Consider the following 18585-nt stretch of genomic DNA (forward strand, 5'->3'; position numbering starts at 1 on the left):
TGATAGTTCATTACTAGTTCTTATTCGGTAAGATATTGTTTTGCTAAGGAGTTGCTTATGTAGAAGTGTTAGAGAAGATAACGTCTTACGAGTCAGATGAGCTTATGAGCTCTACCAAATTAAAAGCTTAACTTGTAGATTTTAAAATTGATGCAACAAAGCAGTTTTTGTAGGGTTCGACCGATAGATAATATCTGAACAAGGTCTCAAAAAGCCTGTGTTGTTAGTTAGCCAAATCTATATTGTGTCATCTCATCAAATTGGACCCGGATGCTCCATATAAACTACGCGAACAAACCGAACAGATGAGCAAATTTCCCCTATATCGTTACAACCCTTTTTATGTTAGTCTGAATTTGATCTCTATAAGTCAATTATACACGAAAAGTTTGTCTTGTGATTTTTACCATGGAGAAAGAATAAGGAACGAGTTTCCCTGAAATTTCGTATTGCCATTGCAATCAGACCTACGAAATCGTTGAAAATATTGCAGAAGTGCTTTGGTGTATCTACCTTATCACGAACACAAGTATATGAGCGACACAAAGCTTTCAGTAAAAGTTGTGAAGTCATCTTGCCTCATGCCAGTCGTTCATCTACCTTCGTTAATGACGATGATAACATACAAGTAGAAAAAGTTAAAGAAACAGTGCTAGAGGATGTCAACATAAGCATATTATGGATCGACCCAAGACATTTTGGTTAATGTTTTGGCCATAATTCCTTCCATATTATATTTCTATATTGTGATGGTGCTATTATTTTAATCAGAACTGTATACAAATACCACACGGTTATGTAATTTAAATCATAGATAAATTATACGCGATAAACCCAAATTTACCGTTACATTGTAACACCACATTTGAAAGACAGGTAAACATATGGACGAGTATTGTATAATAAATAATAGAAAAATTTATAGCATAATTTGGTTATGCACGGAAGCATAAAAGACCGAAACAGTATGCGAAATTACCGACAAAAGCATAATAATAGAAATTGTTGTGTAAAACGGTAAGCGAAAATTACAACCATATGACCACACATACATACATATGTATATGCTTGAAAAAACATACTCAAAAACATATTTGCCTCACGTATGTAATATTTATGTGCATTTCTAAATGTAATTACATACATAGATAGGCATATACATATATACAGTATTTACATACATATGGCCGTTACATTTGAAAAGACACAAATGAGTTCATAGACCGCATTTTCACAGCCAAAGTGTTGAAGTTTATCTTTTCGCACATCACACCGATTTACAGACACATAGGTGAACACATACAAACATACATAATATAGCACATACTAACTGCGCACGCATGGCAGCCGTATTTTGCACAGCGTGACACAAGTCATGGATATGGATGCGAGTATGAATGAATGACCTTTTCTGTAATGGTAATGGCAGAAAGTTCTCAAATAAAAAATCAGAAACAAAGTAGCGTGAAAAATATGAACAATATGTGTAAGAGACTACTTAATGTATCTATGTACATACATATTTGTAAATAGGACAAGCATACATACAGAAACGCACGAAATTGGCAAATGACTAGTTGAAGCCATACATATATATGTGCTTCTTCTTCCTTAATGACATATGTGCTCACTTATACTAAATATCTACGCATCGCAAATATTTTCATTTTAAGCAGGATGAACAACAGATAATCCCTAAATGTATCCATATGTAGGGGCATACATACATACATACATACATATATATATGTATAGCGAAAAAATGTGACACAAAAAATCATTTTGAAAAAGAGAAATCCGTCATTTCCGGTTTGCTATTTCATTGGCAACATAGCATTCACACACTTTTGCGGCAGAAATATTCCAAAAATTATGAATGAGAGACAGACATCTGCTTGCCAGAATTTTCAATACAAAAAGTGAAGTATTCTGGATGCTAGGCACTTGAGAACAGATATCAATTTCAATGCCACAAGGTTTAGACCACCAATTGGCAAGTTAGCAGTGTTCAATAGATAAATTTTATCGTTTGAATGCGAATCTTCGTTACTCAAAATTTGAGATCAAATCACTAGAATTAACCATCACTAGAATCGTCTAATATCAAATATTGAAATATGCGGAAAGAGTTGGATCTAAACGGGAATCCAGCCAGCGATTTTCAAGGCGAAGAAAACTATATATTTATATTTTTTTTTGAAATAGATTACAATTAAGTAATTAAATAATTTAAAAAAATGGGTGAGCGCAAGTCTTGCGATGAGGACAGTAGGGCTGTTATCGTGCATATGCACAGAGATGGGAAATCCTACGGAGACAGTGTAACAGAATAAAGCGACAAAACAAGTTCCAAGAAAGAATAGAGGTCGGAAATCGACTCTTCGCGAGGACCAGTTAATTATTCGCGAGACATAAGGAGATTCCCATAAGACGGCAAATCAAACTCGAGTTGCGGTTTTCGGAGAAAACACAAATTTTCCATCTGTACAAAAATGTTTACGTGAGGCAGGACTCTTTGGAAGAGTTTCAAAGAAGAAGCCATAACTTTCTGAACACAATCGAAGTAACCGCTTAGAGTTTGCAAAGAAATATCGGCATTGGACACTAAAAGAGTGAAAAATAGTTTTATTTTCTGATGAAAGCAAGCTAAATAGGGTTTCTTCAGGTGGAAAAACGTATGTCTGCAAGCGTCGATGCAAGGAGTTGGACCTCAAATACACTTTAAAACATGGTGGCGGCTGTATAATGATTTGGGGTGCCATGTCATAAGGATCAGTTCAAACACATGTCAATTATGGACAACGTAATGTTACAATATGCTGATCACAATATGCCCGTAACGTGGATTTACCAGCAAGCGATTTTCAACCCGAAACATACTGCGCGTGGTACAAAGCAATGGTTTTAGAAAAAAATGGTGACTCTATTAGACGGCCCTTCATGCAGCCCGGACCTAAACCCAATCGAAAATCTTTGGACACATAAAGTGCATTCGGCGATTTTTACGATGAATGAAATTATTCAACAAAGAAGTTCCATTAAATTTGCTGTTTGGAAACAAATTTCTGGTGCCAAAACGTTCATAATTTTGGAAAAGGCCTTCGGTGATAATTATTTGTAGTGAGCAAGTGTTTTTAATTGATACAAATTATTGAAAGAGGGTCGAGAACCCGTTGAACCCAGGCACAGGACGGCCACCAACATCAACTGATGATCAATAAAATAAGCGAATTGGTGCTGGAGAATCGACAATTAACAGTCAGAGATCTTACTAGCATCGTTAGAATATCGAAAAGATTAGTAAAAACCATTTTGAAAGATTATTTGGGCCTAAGAAAAGTGAAGTGAATTGGTTCCAAAATCACTTAATTTTTTCGAAAAACTGCGTCGCGTTAACGTCTGTGAAACAATGCTTTCCGACTACCAGGATGCCATGAAACGTATTATTACTGGCGATGAGTATTGGATCTATGCTTACGACGCGGAAACAACTGTTTCGAGGATTGGGAAAACCGTTGGCACAAGTGTATTGTAACCAAGGAGAATTACTTCGTGGGGGACAACATAGATTTTGAAGAATAAATTAAGAATTATAAAATTATGAACGAAGTCTTACTCTGTTTTGCTCATATTAGTACATATCTTAAAATAAAATTTCAAAATGAAATTCAATGAACAACCGAACAAAAGCATTCATATCTTCTCCCCAAATTTCGTTAATGATAACGATAAGCCAACGATGGCTGATTAATAGAAATAATATTAAATTTAAATATAAGTACATACAAACGTAGTTACATACATGTGTTTAATTATTTAAGCAAACAGCTACTGAGCAGCGTTCCAAGTATATTCTGCTTATCGCAGAAATTCATGACGAGTGGCCTTATCGTAAAGTTATCAGCACGCATAAGTTTATTGTTTTAGACAAAAACAAATACCTATATATGTATACATATATATAATTATTTTACTCTTTTATTTGTAGCAACATGCTTATATGAATATATTAAATAATCGAAATTAGCATAACAAGCAAATTATTTCGACAAAAACTGGTGACTGCGGGCCAAAATCAGAAACCATAAACATAATAAAACTAAAAGCGCGAAATATGACAGCTGACAGTTGAATACAAATGATTACAATGATGACGTTAACATTGCCTAAATGCGTATAAAATTGTATAGAAATACATTTTCGGACATATACGAGGGCTGCTATATATATTCTGGCCTAGGGCAACACTAAGTGTTGCCAGGTGCAATCTGACATTTCCATTGGAAAGTTTGACATTTTTTATCATAACATCACTCAGAACGTTTTGTCATTTAATCGTGAATTGTTTTATTTACAGGGAATTAAAAAATTCATCTCGGCCAAAAAATGGAATTAACTCGTGAACATTTTCGTGCGATCATTTTTCACAACTTTCGACGTGGATTATCACGACAAGACTGCATCGATGAACTAAAATCTTTGTATGGCTATGAAGCACCATCCTATAGCACTGTGAAAAACTGGTACAATGAATTCAATCGTGGCCGACGCTCGCTCAAAGACGAATTCCGTGAAGGTCGTCCAAAAACAGCCGTTGTGCCAGAAAACATCGATGCCGTAAGTGAACTGATAATGCAAGACCGTCATGTAACATACCTTCAGATAGAGGCATGCCTAGGCATTTCTCCCACCAGCATACATTCAATATTGCATGAACACCTGGCCGTAAAAAGGTTTGTTCTCGTTGGATGCCGCACAATTTGACAATCGCTCAAAAAAAGGCTCGTGTGGATTGGTGTAAAGAAATGCTGAAAAAATACGATCGCGGTGCTTCAAAAGACGTTTATAAGATCGTCACAGGTGACGAATCATGGATCTATGCGTATGAGCCCAAACAAAACAGCAATCGACAAAAAAAAAAATAAAAAAAAAAAAAAAAAAAAAAAACAATTTTCGTTGATAAATATGCCTATTTACATTATTAGACCAGAAATATATATAGCAACCTACGTAATGACGATGGAGAAGCGAGTTAACTTGATTTTCTTTATAGTCATAATGGTTATATATACATAAGTATATTTTTATACCCTGATATTTGAGATATCGTGCTGAAATTTTGAACACGTGCTTTTGTCTTCAAGAAAATGTACATTTGTCGGTACCGCCGATATTGGACCACTGTAGCATGTGGGTGTCATACAAACTGAACGATCAATATCAAGTTCTTATATGGAAATCTCATTTATTTTAAAAGATATCTTCACGAAATTCGGCATGGATTATTATTTGAGGCAAAGGTACAGTCTCCGAAAAAATTGTTCAGATCGGAACACTAGAACATATAGCTGTCATGCAAAGTGACTGATCAAAATCAAGACAAATAACTTTTTACACCCTGTTACGCTATAAGAAATGCGCCTATGAAGGGTATCAGAGCTTCGGTATAGCTGAAACTGACGTTTTCTCTACTTTTTTATTATATTTTTTTCGAGTGTATATATTTTATTACTAAATAAATTAAATTAATAATTTATAGATGTCATTCAAGCAAAATGTAAAAAATAATAATTTCTAGTTTGTATTTTTATGAAAATTGTAGTTTTGGTTTTATAGCCTTTATATATGTATGTACGCATATACATATACACATTTCCATATAAGTCCATGTATATTTAATATATAATCCCACACATGTGGGCGCGTTTAAATTGAATGTCAAGCGCAGTGAACTTTTGCTCTATTGCCAATTAATGAACAATTTAGTTAATTAATTAATTGATGTAGAGCACTTTAGTGACACATTGCTGATGATTACTCGCCATTCTAGGGTGCTGAACATCATTTTGACTATATAAAGACACATTAAATTAATTTTGCAAATACATACAGACGCAAATTATATAATATACAATAGTTAAAATGTATGTGGTAAGTCAAATCAAATAATCCAAAATTTAATTGTGAACAAAGTACCAGGCCAAAATAGAATGAAGTTACAATTAGAATGATGAAATGAGATGAGCCAAGCACCATTCTGCCAAAAGTAATAACTTGTTTGTTCATTCCATGAATCGAATCGCCAAATCTTGGAGAGCAAGCGAATCGAACATGCAACTAGTATAAGAAATGAAGATAAAATCACAAGCTATTGTACCAACTTAATGTGGTATCGCATGCTCTCTTGAGTCGAACGGAACTGAGAAGGTGTTGTGCCTGTCACATAAATAGCTTTTGACAAGTGTTCATTAGGAGTAGCCAATGGGCTTGTCTTGGTTTTCCATCGTTATGTTTGACCTTGAAGTATGAATATTTCAATTTTCTTGCTTTAAACTACGATAGTATAAGTCAAGAAACAATATTTAAGATACACACTTAATGTGATATTTACAAAAAAAATATATTTTTTCACATTTCGATAGGGTATACCTTCAAAAATAACCTACCAAATTTTAAATCGATATCGACAATTTCCATTAGTTTATCTTTAAACGATTTTGTCTCAGAACAGGAATTTTCGAATTTGCTTCAGTTAAAGGCAAATGAGTTGGGTTTGGAACCCGCAAAAGCCTCGGATGAGGGATCCCCGCCAAGCTAATACGGCTATGTAAACTGACGTACCAAAAGCTGCCTCAAGATTGGGAATGAAAAAGGAAGAACGACCGGCACGTTGTTGTAAACTCGGATGTAACCGCGTAGGCGGTCTGCCCCAGTAAAGAAGAAGATTTTTTTTCAAAAATCGAATTTTCACCGGCCATTCTGCTTTTTTTTAACGCCTTCATAATGCCAATACTAGACTTTCTTTCGACCGTAAGACATTGTGGAGACAATATCTTCTAATAGAAGTTTTTTTTTAGGTTTCATGCACGGAGAAGGCCGGAATTTTGTATTAAAATACGTCAAAATTGTTTTTTTTTTTTGCTAGGCCGAGTCAAATTTGTCAAATGGTATATGGCAGTGCCACCTTAATCTAAGTAAAAATGGTTTGATAATAGTTTTCAAACAGAAAATTTTTAGTACAGTGAGGTATAAAAATGCATATGTATATTTCTGAAAGTTGAATTTAAGCACCAATTTTACAGCGTTGCCACCCTTATCGATTTTATAAATAATCAAAAGTCACAAAGAATCAGTATGGACTTCAAGAGAGGCTTATTTAGCGAGAATTTCAACTAAATTAAGTTTATGGCGTTGCCATCTGATTTTAAATCATCCGGGTCAAATTTTCCAGATGGTATATCGAGATGCCATAATAATGGCTTTTAAACAGAAAATTTTCAATACAGTGAGTTATAAAAGTGCATATGTTTTTAAGAATTGATTTTAAGCACCAATTTTACAGGGTTGCCACCCTTATCGATTTTATAAATAATCAAAAGTAACAAAGAATCAGTATGGACTTCAAGAGAGGCTTATTTAGCGAGAATTTCAACTAAATTGAGTTTATGGCGTTGCCATCTGATAAAAAAAACATAAGACACTATTTGAAAATTCGCAAAATTTAAACCTAAGTTGAATAGATTCTGTACGACAGCTAGTCAAAAAATACAAACAGATTTATAAAGATGCATACATACATACATGTAAAAAATAGAAGTGTGAAATATGCATGAAGAAATTTAAATAAAACTCAATATAAAACCAAACAAGTGAGTTCATTTTGCATTTCCACACATTAGGTGCAACTCAGCCGCCAGCTTTCGATCAGCCGCTCGACTTGCTGACACACAAAGCACGTGAAACGCGACATTTCAGTTGTCAACCGCAGCAAATTTACTGTTGCAAGTAGCAGCAGTGCAGACAATCAGCAGCAGCAATGAGTTGCAAGCGAATTGCACTTGGCCCCCATGTAGTTGAAATATTATATATAGAAAGCGCGCAACAAAATTAGCTGCTTGTTGTTGTTTTTGTATTTTTTTGCAATAAAAGTAACAGCACAACTCGCTTAGCAGCCACTAAAATACTGCGAGTTGTGGCCAGAGTTGAGAGCCACTGAATTGCAACGCTTGGGCGAAATGAGGTCCATCATAAGCTGCAGAAGCAGAAACAACAAAAACTGCAGATGTAGCAACAACAACAACAGAAATTAAAGTAGTGACAACAACTACAAAAACCACAGCAGTGGCAGCAACTACAACAACGTTACAGCCGTGACAACAACAACAACGAAAAAATACAGTTCCAGCATCGATGACAAAAACGGCAGTAGCGCAGTGAAGCGCTATATTAACTACAACAACAACAACAACAAAATGAAATCAAATTGAAGACAACATCAAGTTGCTCGTCAGGCGCATCAGCAGAAATTGCTGCAGCAGCAGGCAGTTTGTTGGCAGCCAGCGCCATATACATACAAATGTACATACATACATACTGTGCATATCTATGTATGTGTGAGTGCATCTATTGATCCGCCAAAACATAAAAAGCAAGCGAATAGCGCGCATTATCAACTGCCGCAGGGCAGGCAAAGTCAGCAACAAAGCATAGAATACATGCAAGCATACACACATATCTATATTTATGAATAAAAAGAAGATATAACTGCACCGAAACTATTATACCCTTCACAAGTGCATTTTTTATGGCAAAAAAGTGTATAAAAAATGTCTTTAACATGATTTTTATCAGCCAGTTTGTATGACAGCTATATGCTATAGTGCTCCGATCTGAATAATTTCTTCGGAGATTGTACCGTTGCCTTGAAAAATATGCTACGCCAAATTTTGTGCAGATAACTTGCGAAATAAAAAAGTTTTCCATGGAAGAACTTTATTTTGATCGATCACTTTGTATGGCAGCTATATGCTATATTGGTCCGATCTGAACAATTTTATCGGAGATTGTAGAAATACTTTAGGAAACACTCTTGGCGGAATTTTGTGAAGATAACTTGCGAAATAAAAAAGTTTTCCATACAAGGGCTTGATTTTGAGCGGCCAATTTGTATGGCAGCTATATGCCACAGTGCTGCGAACTATACAATTTTACCCGAGACTGTAGCGTTGGCCTTAATACTAATCTGCGTCGAATTTGGTAAAGACACCTTGTCAAATAAAAAAGTTATTTATACAATAACTTAATTTTGCCTGAACAGTTTGTATGGCAGCTATATGCTATAGTAGTCCGATATCGGCAATTCCTACAAATAAGCAACCTCTTGGAGAGTAAAGTATGTGTGCAAAATTTGAGCGTTCTGGGTATACATTTTTTCTAATAAAAGAACGTCTGCAAAAATACATTAAAAATCGGCAACAAAAGACACCACAGCGCAAAAACTGTCAAGCGGCAAGAAAACGAGTGAGCGACATGTGTTGCCACATGCAGACACGCCGGTTTGGCTGCCTAACTGTTGCAACCACATTTGCAGCATGTTGTTGTTGCTGCTGCTGCCACTGAATTTTGTTTAATTTTTGCCGTGCGTTGCATTGTCAGCGCTGCAGCGTCGCTTAGTTGATGTTTTTATGCAAAACAGCAACAACAAAACATGCAACGAGTATGATTTTTGATTTTTATTGCACTTATTTTTATTTATAATTTATTAACTCGTTTGCTTTTGCTTTTACTAGCGCCTCGGCCACTCTTCAGCGTTTTTATCTCGTTTTGCTTCGCTTTGCTTGGCCGGTTTCAGCAATTTGCTGGCGATCGAACGATTATGCGGCTTTCACTATTGCCAGCCATTGAGTGGACACAAAGCGAAGTAAGAGTAGAATACGAAAAAAATGCTTTTATTTTGCGCTGCGTGCTTCGTAGAAAGTAAAACATAAATTTCGCATGCAAATTTTGCAATTTTATTTATGTGAAATTTCCACTGATAATAACGGTCGGGTGTTAGAAGCAAATTTCGCCATAATTTGGCAGATTTGCAGATCTGCAATTATCTGTAGTGCTTGCTTAAGAGTAATCTCTGCTAAACCTGCAAATTCACTTTCTATATTTTCGCAGCTAAAATGCAAAATTTGCACAAATTTACATGTTTGTATATATGTATATATGTACATATATATAATTTCCATATTTTGCGTGCATTGAGCAACAACAAATGCACTAAAGCACATTAATTTTTTTACTGGTTTCACAAATGCAATAAATTGCAGGGAGGCGCAATCCCCGAAGGTCGCCCAAGCAATTCAATATCCACAGCCGCCGCTTGCATTTCCCAAACGCGATACACACGCATATACCCTGCAGAGAGAGGCACACATTCTAAGCTGGTTGCATTCAGTACAGTTGAGTACCAAAAGTGGTACGCATTATCAAACTTTATCGCTGCAACAATTTTTTCTAGTTTCGTACTAGTACCAATAAGGATGAAATCCGATAGGCGATGAGGAATAAAAAAGTGAAGAAATTTTTTTCTAATTAAGATCAGTCTTATTTATAAAATATTTATTTATTTATATTTTGTGTTAAAAATTTACAGTTAGTGAGTTAGTTGCTGTAATTTTAATTCAGATATCAGTCTGACTCAGTGACAGATCCAGAAACCGACCTCCATAACCACACATGGATCTGACTAATATGAACTTCCCCGACAGTAATAGGTCCAGGTGGACCTATTGGTGGTGTTTTTGTTGTAGTCTTTGTCTATTTTTGTAGTTGTAGCTTGTCTAGTTCGCAATGCACGAGTAAATGTTCATTGAAATCATCTAACGCGAGAGCCAGAAAAGGTGCTGTTACGGCAGGGTCGGACCACATTGAGGGAGGGGCTAAATGAGCGGGATTCAATGGGTGGCAATGAACACGTGTCACAACATCCAGTGCTGCGTTATCAGAGTTGACCCGGATTTTTGCCTACCAATGGCCAAAACCAATAAACCAAACTTTCACAGAAGACCGCATTGAAAATTTTGACACAAAATTTAAAAGCGCTTTTTCGAAAACTACTCAACCGATCTTCATGAACTTTTACACAGATCTTTGAGATACAATCTTAAGGACTTGGACGAAGGATTTTTTTTCGATTACAACTATTTGAAAAAAATTTCGCGAAATTTTCATTGAAATTTTCATTTTTTTTTTATAAAAATGTCTGCTAAAAATCCAATTTTCAGCTTTTCTCCTTCGTCCAAGTTCTAAGTTATGATTTTAACTAAAACACGTATTTTTTCACTTTAGATGAATTTATATTTTTTTCTATTTTTTATTTATGGTGTATGTGAGAAAAAAATAAAATATTTCATATTCTATATGAGAAAAAAATTGTTGAAAAAGGCTGTTTTTTACCCGATGAAACCCATGTAACCGCTTAAGCCAAATCAATATTTATCTATTATCTGCTTAACATTTTTGATATTTCTACTTTTTAACAACACTTCATCGTCATGTCAGTAGATTATTACAAATTGTCGCGTCTTCAAACCAGTCTTGAGCATCCAACAAATGTCTACAGGACACAAACGAGCACATTTCTACACATGGTACTTGACGACGCTCCTTAAAGCTTGCTTATGGAAAATTTATAACCGATTATTTTCAACTGCCATACCAACGCCAGCCATTGCAACAAGCAACTGAAGTAGGAGCCGCCGCAACACGCCATATGGCACAACAACAACAAGGACAGAAACAATCCAACACATCCAAACATATGTAAGATTGTTGGAAAATCTCCTTGGGATTTTCGTTGGTTGGTTCTCAGTCTCAGTTGTAGCGTGGCTTCTTGCCTTTATGGCGCTGCAGCAGCTTGCCAACTGTGCATTACGCGCAACGGACACACACGTGCAGCATGCAGCCATAATGCAATATATAGAAAGTCAGCGTTACATATTTGTGTAAAAGTTGCCGCATACACATACATACATGTACTTATGTATATTTATCTGCAGAATCATGTCTTCTTATGGGTTCCTGCGGTTGTTGGCAAGCAACTTGCTGGATATACTTCCAATATGGAAGCTACCGCGCAGCTACGGGTGCCTTTAGTGCTGCATATGGCATTTATGTGTGTATGTATGGTATTCCCCCACTTTGGTTTTATCTCGGTTTTAAGCATTTTCATCTGACGGCAGCAATTTTGCAACGAAAAGCGTTCGCCAATGCCGCAAGTTGTGTTGTCGATCTTAAAGTGATTATGCAATTCAACATTTCAACACTTGAATACGAAATTTTTTTTAATCTAAAATAAATTTGCAGGCACTGCATGTTCTTGCATTCTGTGCAGAAAATGTTGTTAAAGAGTGTGGAAGTTAAAGGGTTTGAGGTACGAAGGTTTTATTCCAGTTTGGGCAGCTTTACTTGGTAGTGATGACAAATGATGAGAAACTCCATAACAAATATTTCAGGAATAAATATTTTTTACGTTAGTCCCTACGGCAGTTTCATCACAACAAAAGCAGTAAGACAATATACCGTTAAATCTCCACTATTTAAGCTCATAGCTGCATTAAACATTTAAATTGCGCCACAAAGATCAAGGAGAAGCAGGAAAAAAATTAAATTCTTAAATACGCTTACAACAAGTCTTTAAACGCACGCATTAAAGCACGATTACAACAAATTTTATAGGCACTACACATTTTTCTGTTTGCCTGTCCATTTAGCGACCTATTTTTATCACTTTCATTTGCACTAATTGAATTAAAGGTGTTAATGCTCTCAACTTGTTTCCTTTTCATTCATTTTTACTACTCACTTTTGCAAAAATAAATACAAATAAAACGTAATAAAAACAAGAAAAAACGTAAACTTCGGCTGCACCGAAGCTAATATACCCTTCACAGGTGAATTTTCTTTTAGTAACTATGTGTTCGGTTTATATGGAAGCTATATGCTATAGTAATCCGATCTGAACAATTTTTTCGGAGATTATATTGTTGCCTTAGAAAATAATCCATACCAAATAGTAAATAGTAAGCCGATTTGAACAATTTCTTCGGAGATTACATTGTTGCTCTAGAAAATAACCTGTGCCAACTTTTGTGAAGATACATTGTCAAATGTGAAAGTTTTCCATACAAGAACTTGATTCCGATCGTTCAGTTTGTATGGCAGCTATATGTTATAGTGGTCCGATATCGGCAGTTTCGACAAATGAGCAGCTTCTTGAAGAGAAAATGACATTTGCAAAATTTCAAAACGATATCTTAAAAACTGAGGGACTAGTTCGTATATATACAAACAGACGGACGGACGGACATGGTTAAATCGACTCAGCTCAACATACTGATCATTTATATATATACTTTATAGGGTCTCCGACGCTTCTTTCTGGGTGTTACAAACTTCGTGACAAACTTAATACACCCTGTTCAGGGTATAAAAAACAGTGTATATAATTCCCATTCGATAAGCTGATAATGGATATCGCGCTGGAACTGCGAATCTACGTCATCACAAGTAATAAAAAAATATTTATAACAAGTAAATGGAATTACCGGAAATATTTATTTAACTAACTTATTTTTTTGAAATATATAAAAATGATCCTCAATTAATCATTTTGGTGTCCACATAATCTCACAAACTTAGAACTATTGGTATATGGTATATGTATATAATAATCTGCCTTGGAAGAAGTAGTGATATGAGAGGCTCAGTTTTTCAGATTTTCTACATTTCAAATCTTGGAGATATTTAATTGAAGTACAGAGATAATATTTTCCTGAAAATGATATGTCTGTGTGTCAAAAATTGGATGAATCGTGCTCCCACATACCTAATACAAAGATTTTCGAACTTCCAGGTGATTTTTTTATTGTTGAGATAACTTCACGAAATTTGATATGGATTATTTTCCAAGGCAACGGTGTAATCTGCAAATCTACTGTTCCGATTGGAGTAATATAGCATATACATAGCTGTCATACAAACTGACGAGTTACAAACAGGATAAAGACATCTTATACCCTTTTATGCCATGAGAAATCCACTTGTGAAGTGTAATATAATTTCTGCGCAGACAAATTTAATGTTTTTTGATTTTAATTATTTATTTATAAAAAAAAAAAAATTAATTTTTCTAATAGCATTAGTTATTAGCATTTAAAAAATATGTTTTCAATTTCACAGATTTTGGTAAAAGAATAAGGAAGGATTTTTTTCACTTTCGCTTTATCAAATTTTGAACAAAGTATTATTATTAATATTATTTTTTCAAATATTATTATTTCTAATCGAATCTAAACTTTGGACAACAAAATCTAACACCTTTTGTTTTCATTAAAGCATATTATCGCCCTTCCGAAAACGTATAATTATAATAATTATATACACACATCTGCTATCCACTCACTCTTATACGCGCTTAATAATTCTTATTGCATAAAACTCATTGAAAGCACTTAAACCGATATTTCGTTGCTAATTACAAAACATACATACATATGTACATACGTATGTATATACGCTCTTTAAAAATGACCTAGAAAAAATATGCTCATTTGCACATACATATGTACATTGGTAAATATTTTTTCTGAAAACTTACCATTTGCAGCAAGCATGTTGACAGCATAAAGTGTCGTCGCGTACAAGATCCCATGACATAATTATTCCATTAAAAAGTTGGGGACAGAAAATGATATGTGGATATACAGCTTAAAAAGCGCTATCCACTGCCCGCAGGAAAACGAAGTCAGCAGTCAAGAAATATGCCACTGCAAATGTTGCAAGTGCGGCAGCTTCCGTTCTGTAGATGTCGTTTATTTATTGCCCAGCTAAGATGAATCAACGCTAGGGACGTACAAATGTAGGGCTGACTCAATATTCCAAGAAAACACTAAAAGTCGGCACAATGTGAAAGGATTTAGTATATGTATGCACCCAAGCACTCAGAAGCAAAGCACAAAGGAGTTGGCGACTTTCACAAGTTACTTAGCACGCTGGCATTTCCGGCCTGCAAACGTAGGTGCAGCTGGCTATGCACTCGAATTGAAGTGCCCAAAAGTAGGTGATGCCGTAGTCAGAACTTTTGGCAAATGCTTTACGTTGGTAGTCTTTTTTTGTATAAACTTGGTTGTTGTTAATGCTGCTGTTGCACAAAAGTGTTGTAGTGGTTTTGCGTTGAATTCCGTTGAAGTCGTGCGCTTTTTATTGTGGCACAGCACGATTTCACTAAAAATTGTCGAAAACTACTGCAAAGTCGTTGAACAACTTTGCAAGCACAAGATTGCGGTAAAACACTACCGGTTAATTATGTTGCACTCTTTACACTCGAAAAAAACGCACTGCAATTACAGAAAAATGCACTAGTATTTATTTAATTTTATATTTTCTTAACATTTACACTAATTGGCTTGGAAATTTTCTGCACAATTCGTTTTCTCTTGCAACTGTCACCGCTCTACTCGTTACCCTTTTTGATCTACGACTTGATCTCACTTCTTTTATTTACACATACGCGCAAATGCACATTAATACATCTATATATATGTATGTATATTGCTTGTAATTACTTTTTACATATCTTCCTGCCTTCCACTATAGGAAAACCTGCTTTCTGCCGGCACACAGTCGCACCAAGTTCATGTATGCGACTTGCTGGCAACGGACAGCAAAAATTCAAGAATGCGAACAAAGTGGAAGTAGCAATATGTGCAAAGGTGTGCGTGTAAACAGCTCGTTGTGTTTGCCGCTGATGCCACTTTTCGTATGCTGACTTCACTTTACACCTCTCTGCCTAGTGCTGGTTAGAAATGTCCGGTAACAATTGTTGTTATTGCGCTGCTGTTATGCTTATCTTGTTCGTACCTTCTACTTCTATTGTTGCTTGAATTGATTGTTTTGTTTGTTGTACGTTTGAATAGCTCAAATAATTAATTTCTTACTTTTCTTCACGTTTTTTAGTGCACACTTAACTTACTTATGCTTTTCAATATCATCGACACAACTCAATAAGTTATTGACCTACGTCAACAAAGGTAAATAAATAGCAATAGCGCAGATCGTTGCAAGCATTTCTTTAGACTTTCTTTGTTACTGCTTTCTAATTGCATATGCTCACATACACATACATAGATATATTAGCACTTAGTATGTACTGAGATCGGTTTGTCAACTTTTTCCAACACTTTTATCATTTCCGGTGTTTACTAATTCATCATCACTCTACTCTTTTATTTTTATTTTATTTCCAATTGCCATTTGTTTAATAATTTATTTACTTTTAATTCTACAATTCTGTTTTGCACACACTCATTCACCACTTGGCTTACAATTGCTTTGCGCTGCGTTGGAATTTGTTTCTTTTTCCGCAGGTATGACTCAAACTAGAAACACATCAACGAATTCAACACAAATACACGCAAACTCGCACACACAATAGTAGGCGACCCGCATTTAACGCATGCAAACACCTTCAAACCGCAACGCATTCACGTAATAAGAACAACAACAAAGTAAACACCACGAAAAGAGTCCATTCGCTGTTTTGCTTCTTGTTGCTGTACTGCGAATGCCTATGCACTTTCGTTGCATTTACTAGCGGCGAATGCACTTCGCAAAGTACTGTTATTTTTTCCTACGCGTGAAATATACAATTATTTCGTTTCGTTTGTTATGAAATGACTTAATTCTAAATGAATTTCATACTTTGCACATTTAACCAACTGTTTTCTGCCTAAATTTCGTTTACTAACACACTGAACGCGACACTGTATGGCGACGACGACACACTAGCGCACCGATCGGGAATCATGCACGAATTTTACTTTTCACTACACACTTACTCGTCCAACGGATAAAACTAAACTGAAACTAGTTTGATGATGGCTTCTTTGCTATAGTGGCCGCCGCAAGCATTGAGCAATTAACTAATAGGAGGCGCACTAGTGTTGTCTCTTTCGCTCCGAATGAGTGAAAAGTGTTTGAAGTGGCTGCCAGCTGGTTGCTTATTACTTTTTATGCGTATATAAATGTGATGGCGCATGTTTAATGTAGCAAATCGTTTATTTTATATATTAAAATTGCTGTTATGGAGGCGGAAATGATTGATGTTGACACTTTAAGGTGTTTTAGGAATGTATGTAAATTTTATTAACTATATATTGCAAAAATATGGCAATATTCTTTATTACTAGCCACTTGTTGCACATCTGCATATTATAATTGTGAGTGAAAAAGAAGGCATATTTGTTTTCAAATGTGAATTGAGTGATTTTTTGAGGTTTTTGTCTATGATAAGTGCATTTGAATTCAAATGGTGGAGAAAAAAGTCCGTTATTTGGAACATGGAGTATGCAAAGAGGATGCAAAAAAAACCGTTAGATGAAATATACAGTTTGCTGTTAAGCGATTTAGTCTAAAGCCATCTTGCTGAAAATTCCGAGTTAATAATTTAAACACTGTTTGTAGCATGGCTTAAAGCAGGGTTGCGATTTTTATTAATCAATAATTTTGTACTTAAAAATAGATTTTCAATTTCAATTCCAATTTTTAATTCCGATTTTTGTGAAATGAAAATTGTATTTTCAATCTCAAACTGTTTGGGTTTAAAAAATTAAAATACTACCGAAATTCGTGTCAGTAGCCTCAACTTTAAGAGCGCCACGTCCAATTTATATTCGTCGTAATAGTCCTGTCAGATCATAATTGAGAGTCTAGTGGAAAAGTTTGAATTCACAGGCACAGTACAAAATGTTCCCGTGCCAGTGAGACAAGGAAGTGCGTCGAGTAGAGAATATTGCTGCAGCTAATGCATCAATTGAGGAAGATCCAAATCAGTCTCTAACACACGTCGTTTTCAAGCGTTGTGCATCTTTGTGAGGTCCGCGAAAGGATCTTGTCCTACCTCTTTGCAAGATGAAATTGCCGCAATATCTGAAGCCGCTTAACCACCAGAATCGTGAATTGGGGTGAGCAACAACGATGAGGCTCATTTCTGGCTGAATGGCCCAGTCAATTGCCCGCCTCGGTCGTGCTATTTAACGCCGTTAGACTATTTCCTCTGAGGCTACATCAAGTCTATGGTCTATGCCAACAAGCCAGCGGCGATTGATGAAAATCGTATGAATATGGAACGTTAAATTGCAGCAGTATCGGCCTTTTTATGTTTGAAAGCCGTCGAAAATTGGGTTCAGCTTCTGGACTTCTGCAGGCGTGCCCGTGATGGCCATGCAAAAGAAATCGAGTTCCATACATAATAGCTTCGAATGCACTTTCACAGAAATAAAGAATTTCATTGATATCCCAAACCGTTTTTGTAGCGCTCTTATTGAAAACCACTTTACAAGTTTCGTAAATTCATTTTTTTTTAATTTTTGCATTTGCCGGAACCTGTCTTGAGGTTTTTCAACCTTTTCTTAAGCAATTAAGACATTGGAATTTGAAAAAACGGACTTCTGTAGCATTTTAGGATTACTAAAGGTTGAAGGCAGAGCGCTTACGTATAACTAAGGGTATATATTGCTAACATACAAGTGTCGAACTGGAATCCATAATATTTTGGAAAATTTGAAATAATACCAGTTCAAGTTTTCCTCCATAAATAAAACAAATATTTCTTTGTTTGTGAATGCTTATTAATTTTATATTTTTCGAAATGATTTCATCATTAGTTTTTTGATTAATTGCGGGTTAAGTACTTATACAAATAAATGGAAAGTTATACACATGTGTATAAATATGTGAAATGCAATATTGAAAGGT

The 18585-nt window shown here is 35.4% G+C and overlaps 1 protein-coding gene across 9 annotated transcripts in view; it reads right to left on the minus strand.

Annotated features, from left to right (window-relative positions):
• Positions 1 to 16671, minus strand: part of LOC126757347 (sodium/potassium-transporting ATPase subunit beta-1-interacting protein) — a 265042-nt gene extending 248371 nt beyond the window's left edge. For 6 of the 9 annotated variants that reach the window (XR_007666727.1, XM_050471179.1, XM_050471183.1 and 3 more), the window contains exon 1: positions 14429 to 16671. Coding sequence is in view for 8 of the 9 variants with exons in the window: in XM_050471179.1 (XP_050327136.1) it covers positions 14429 to 14482 (54 nt within the window). In the remaining variant the exon portion in view is untranslated. The remainder of the gene's footprint in view (positions 1 to 14428) is intronic. The other 3 variants (XM_050471177.1, XM_050471178.1, XM_050471176.1) reach the window with 3 other exon arrangements.
• Positions 16672 to 18585: the final 1914 nt, after the last annotated feature.

Source organism: Bactrocera neohumeralis, chromosome 4, assembly GCF_024586455.1.
Source record: "Bactrocera neohumeralis isolate Rockhampton chromosome 4, APGP_CSIRO_Bneo_wtdbg2-racon-allhic-juicebox.fasta_v2, whole genome shotgun sequence".
NCBI classification, from domain to species: domain Eukaryota; kingdom Metazoa; phylum Arthropoda; class Insecta; order Diptera; family Tephritidae; genus Bactrocera; species Bactrocera neohumeralis.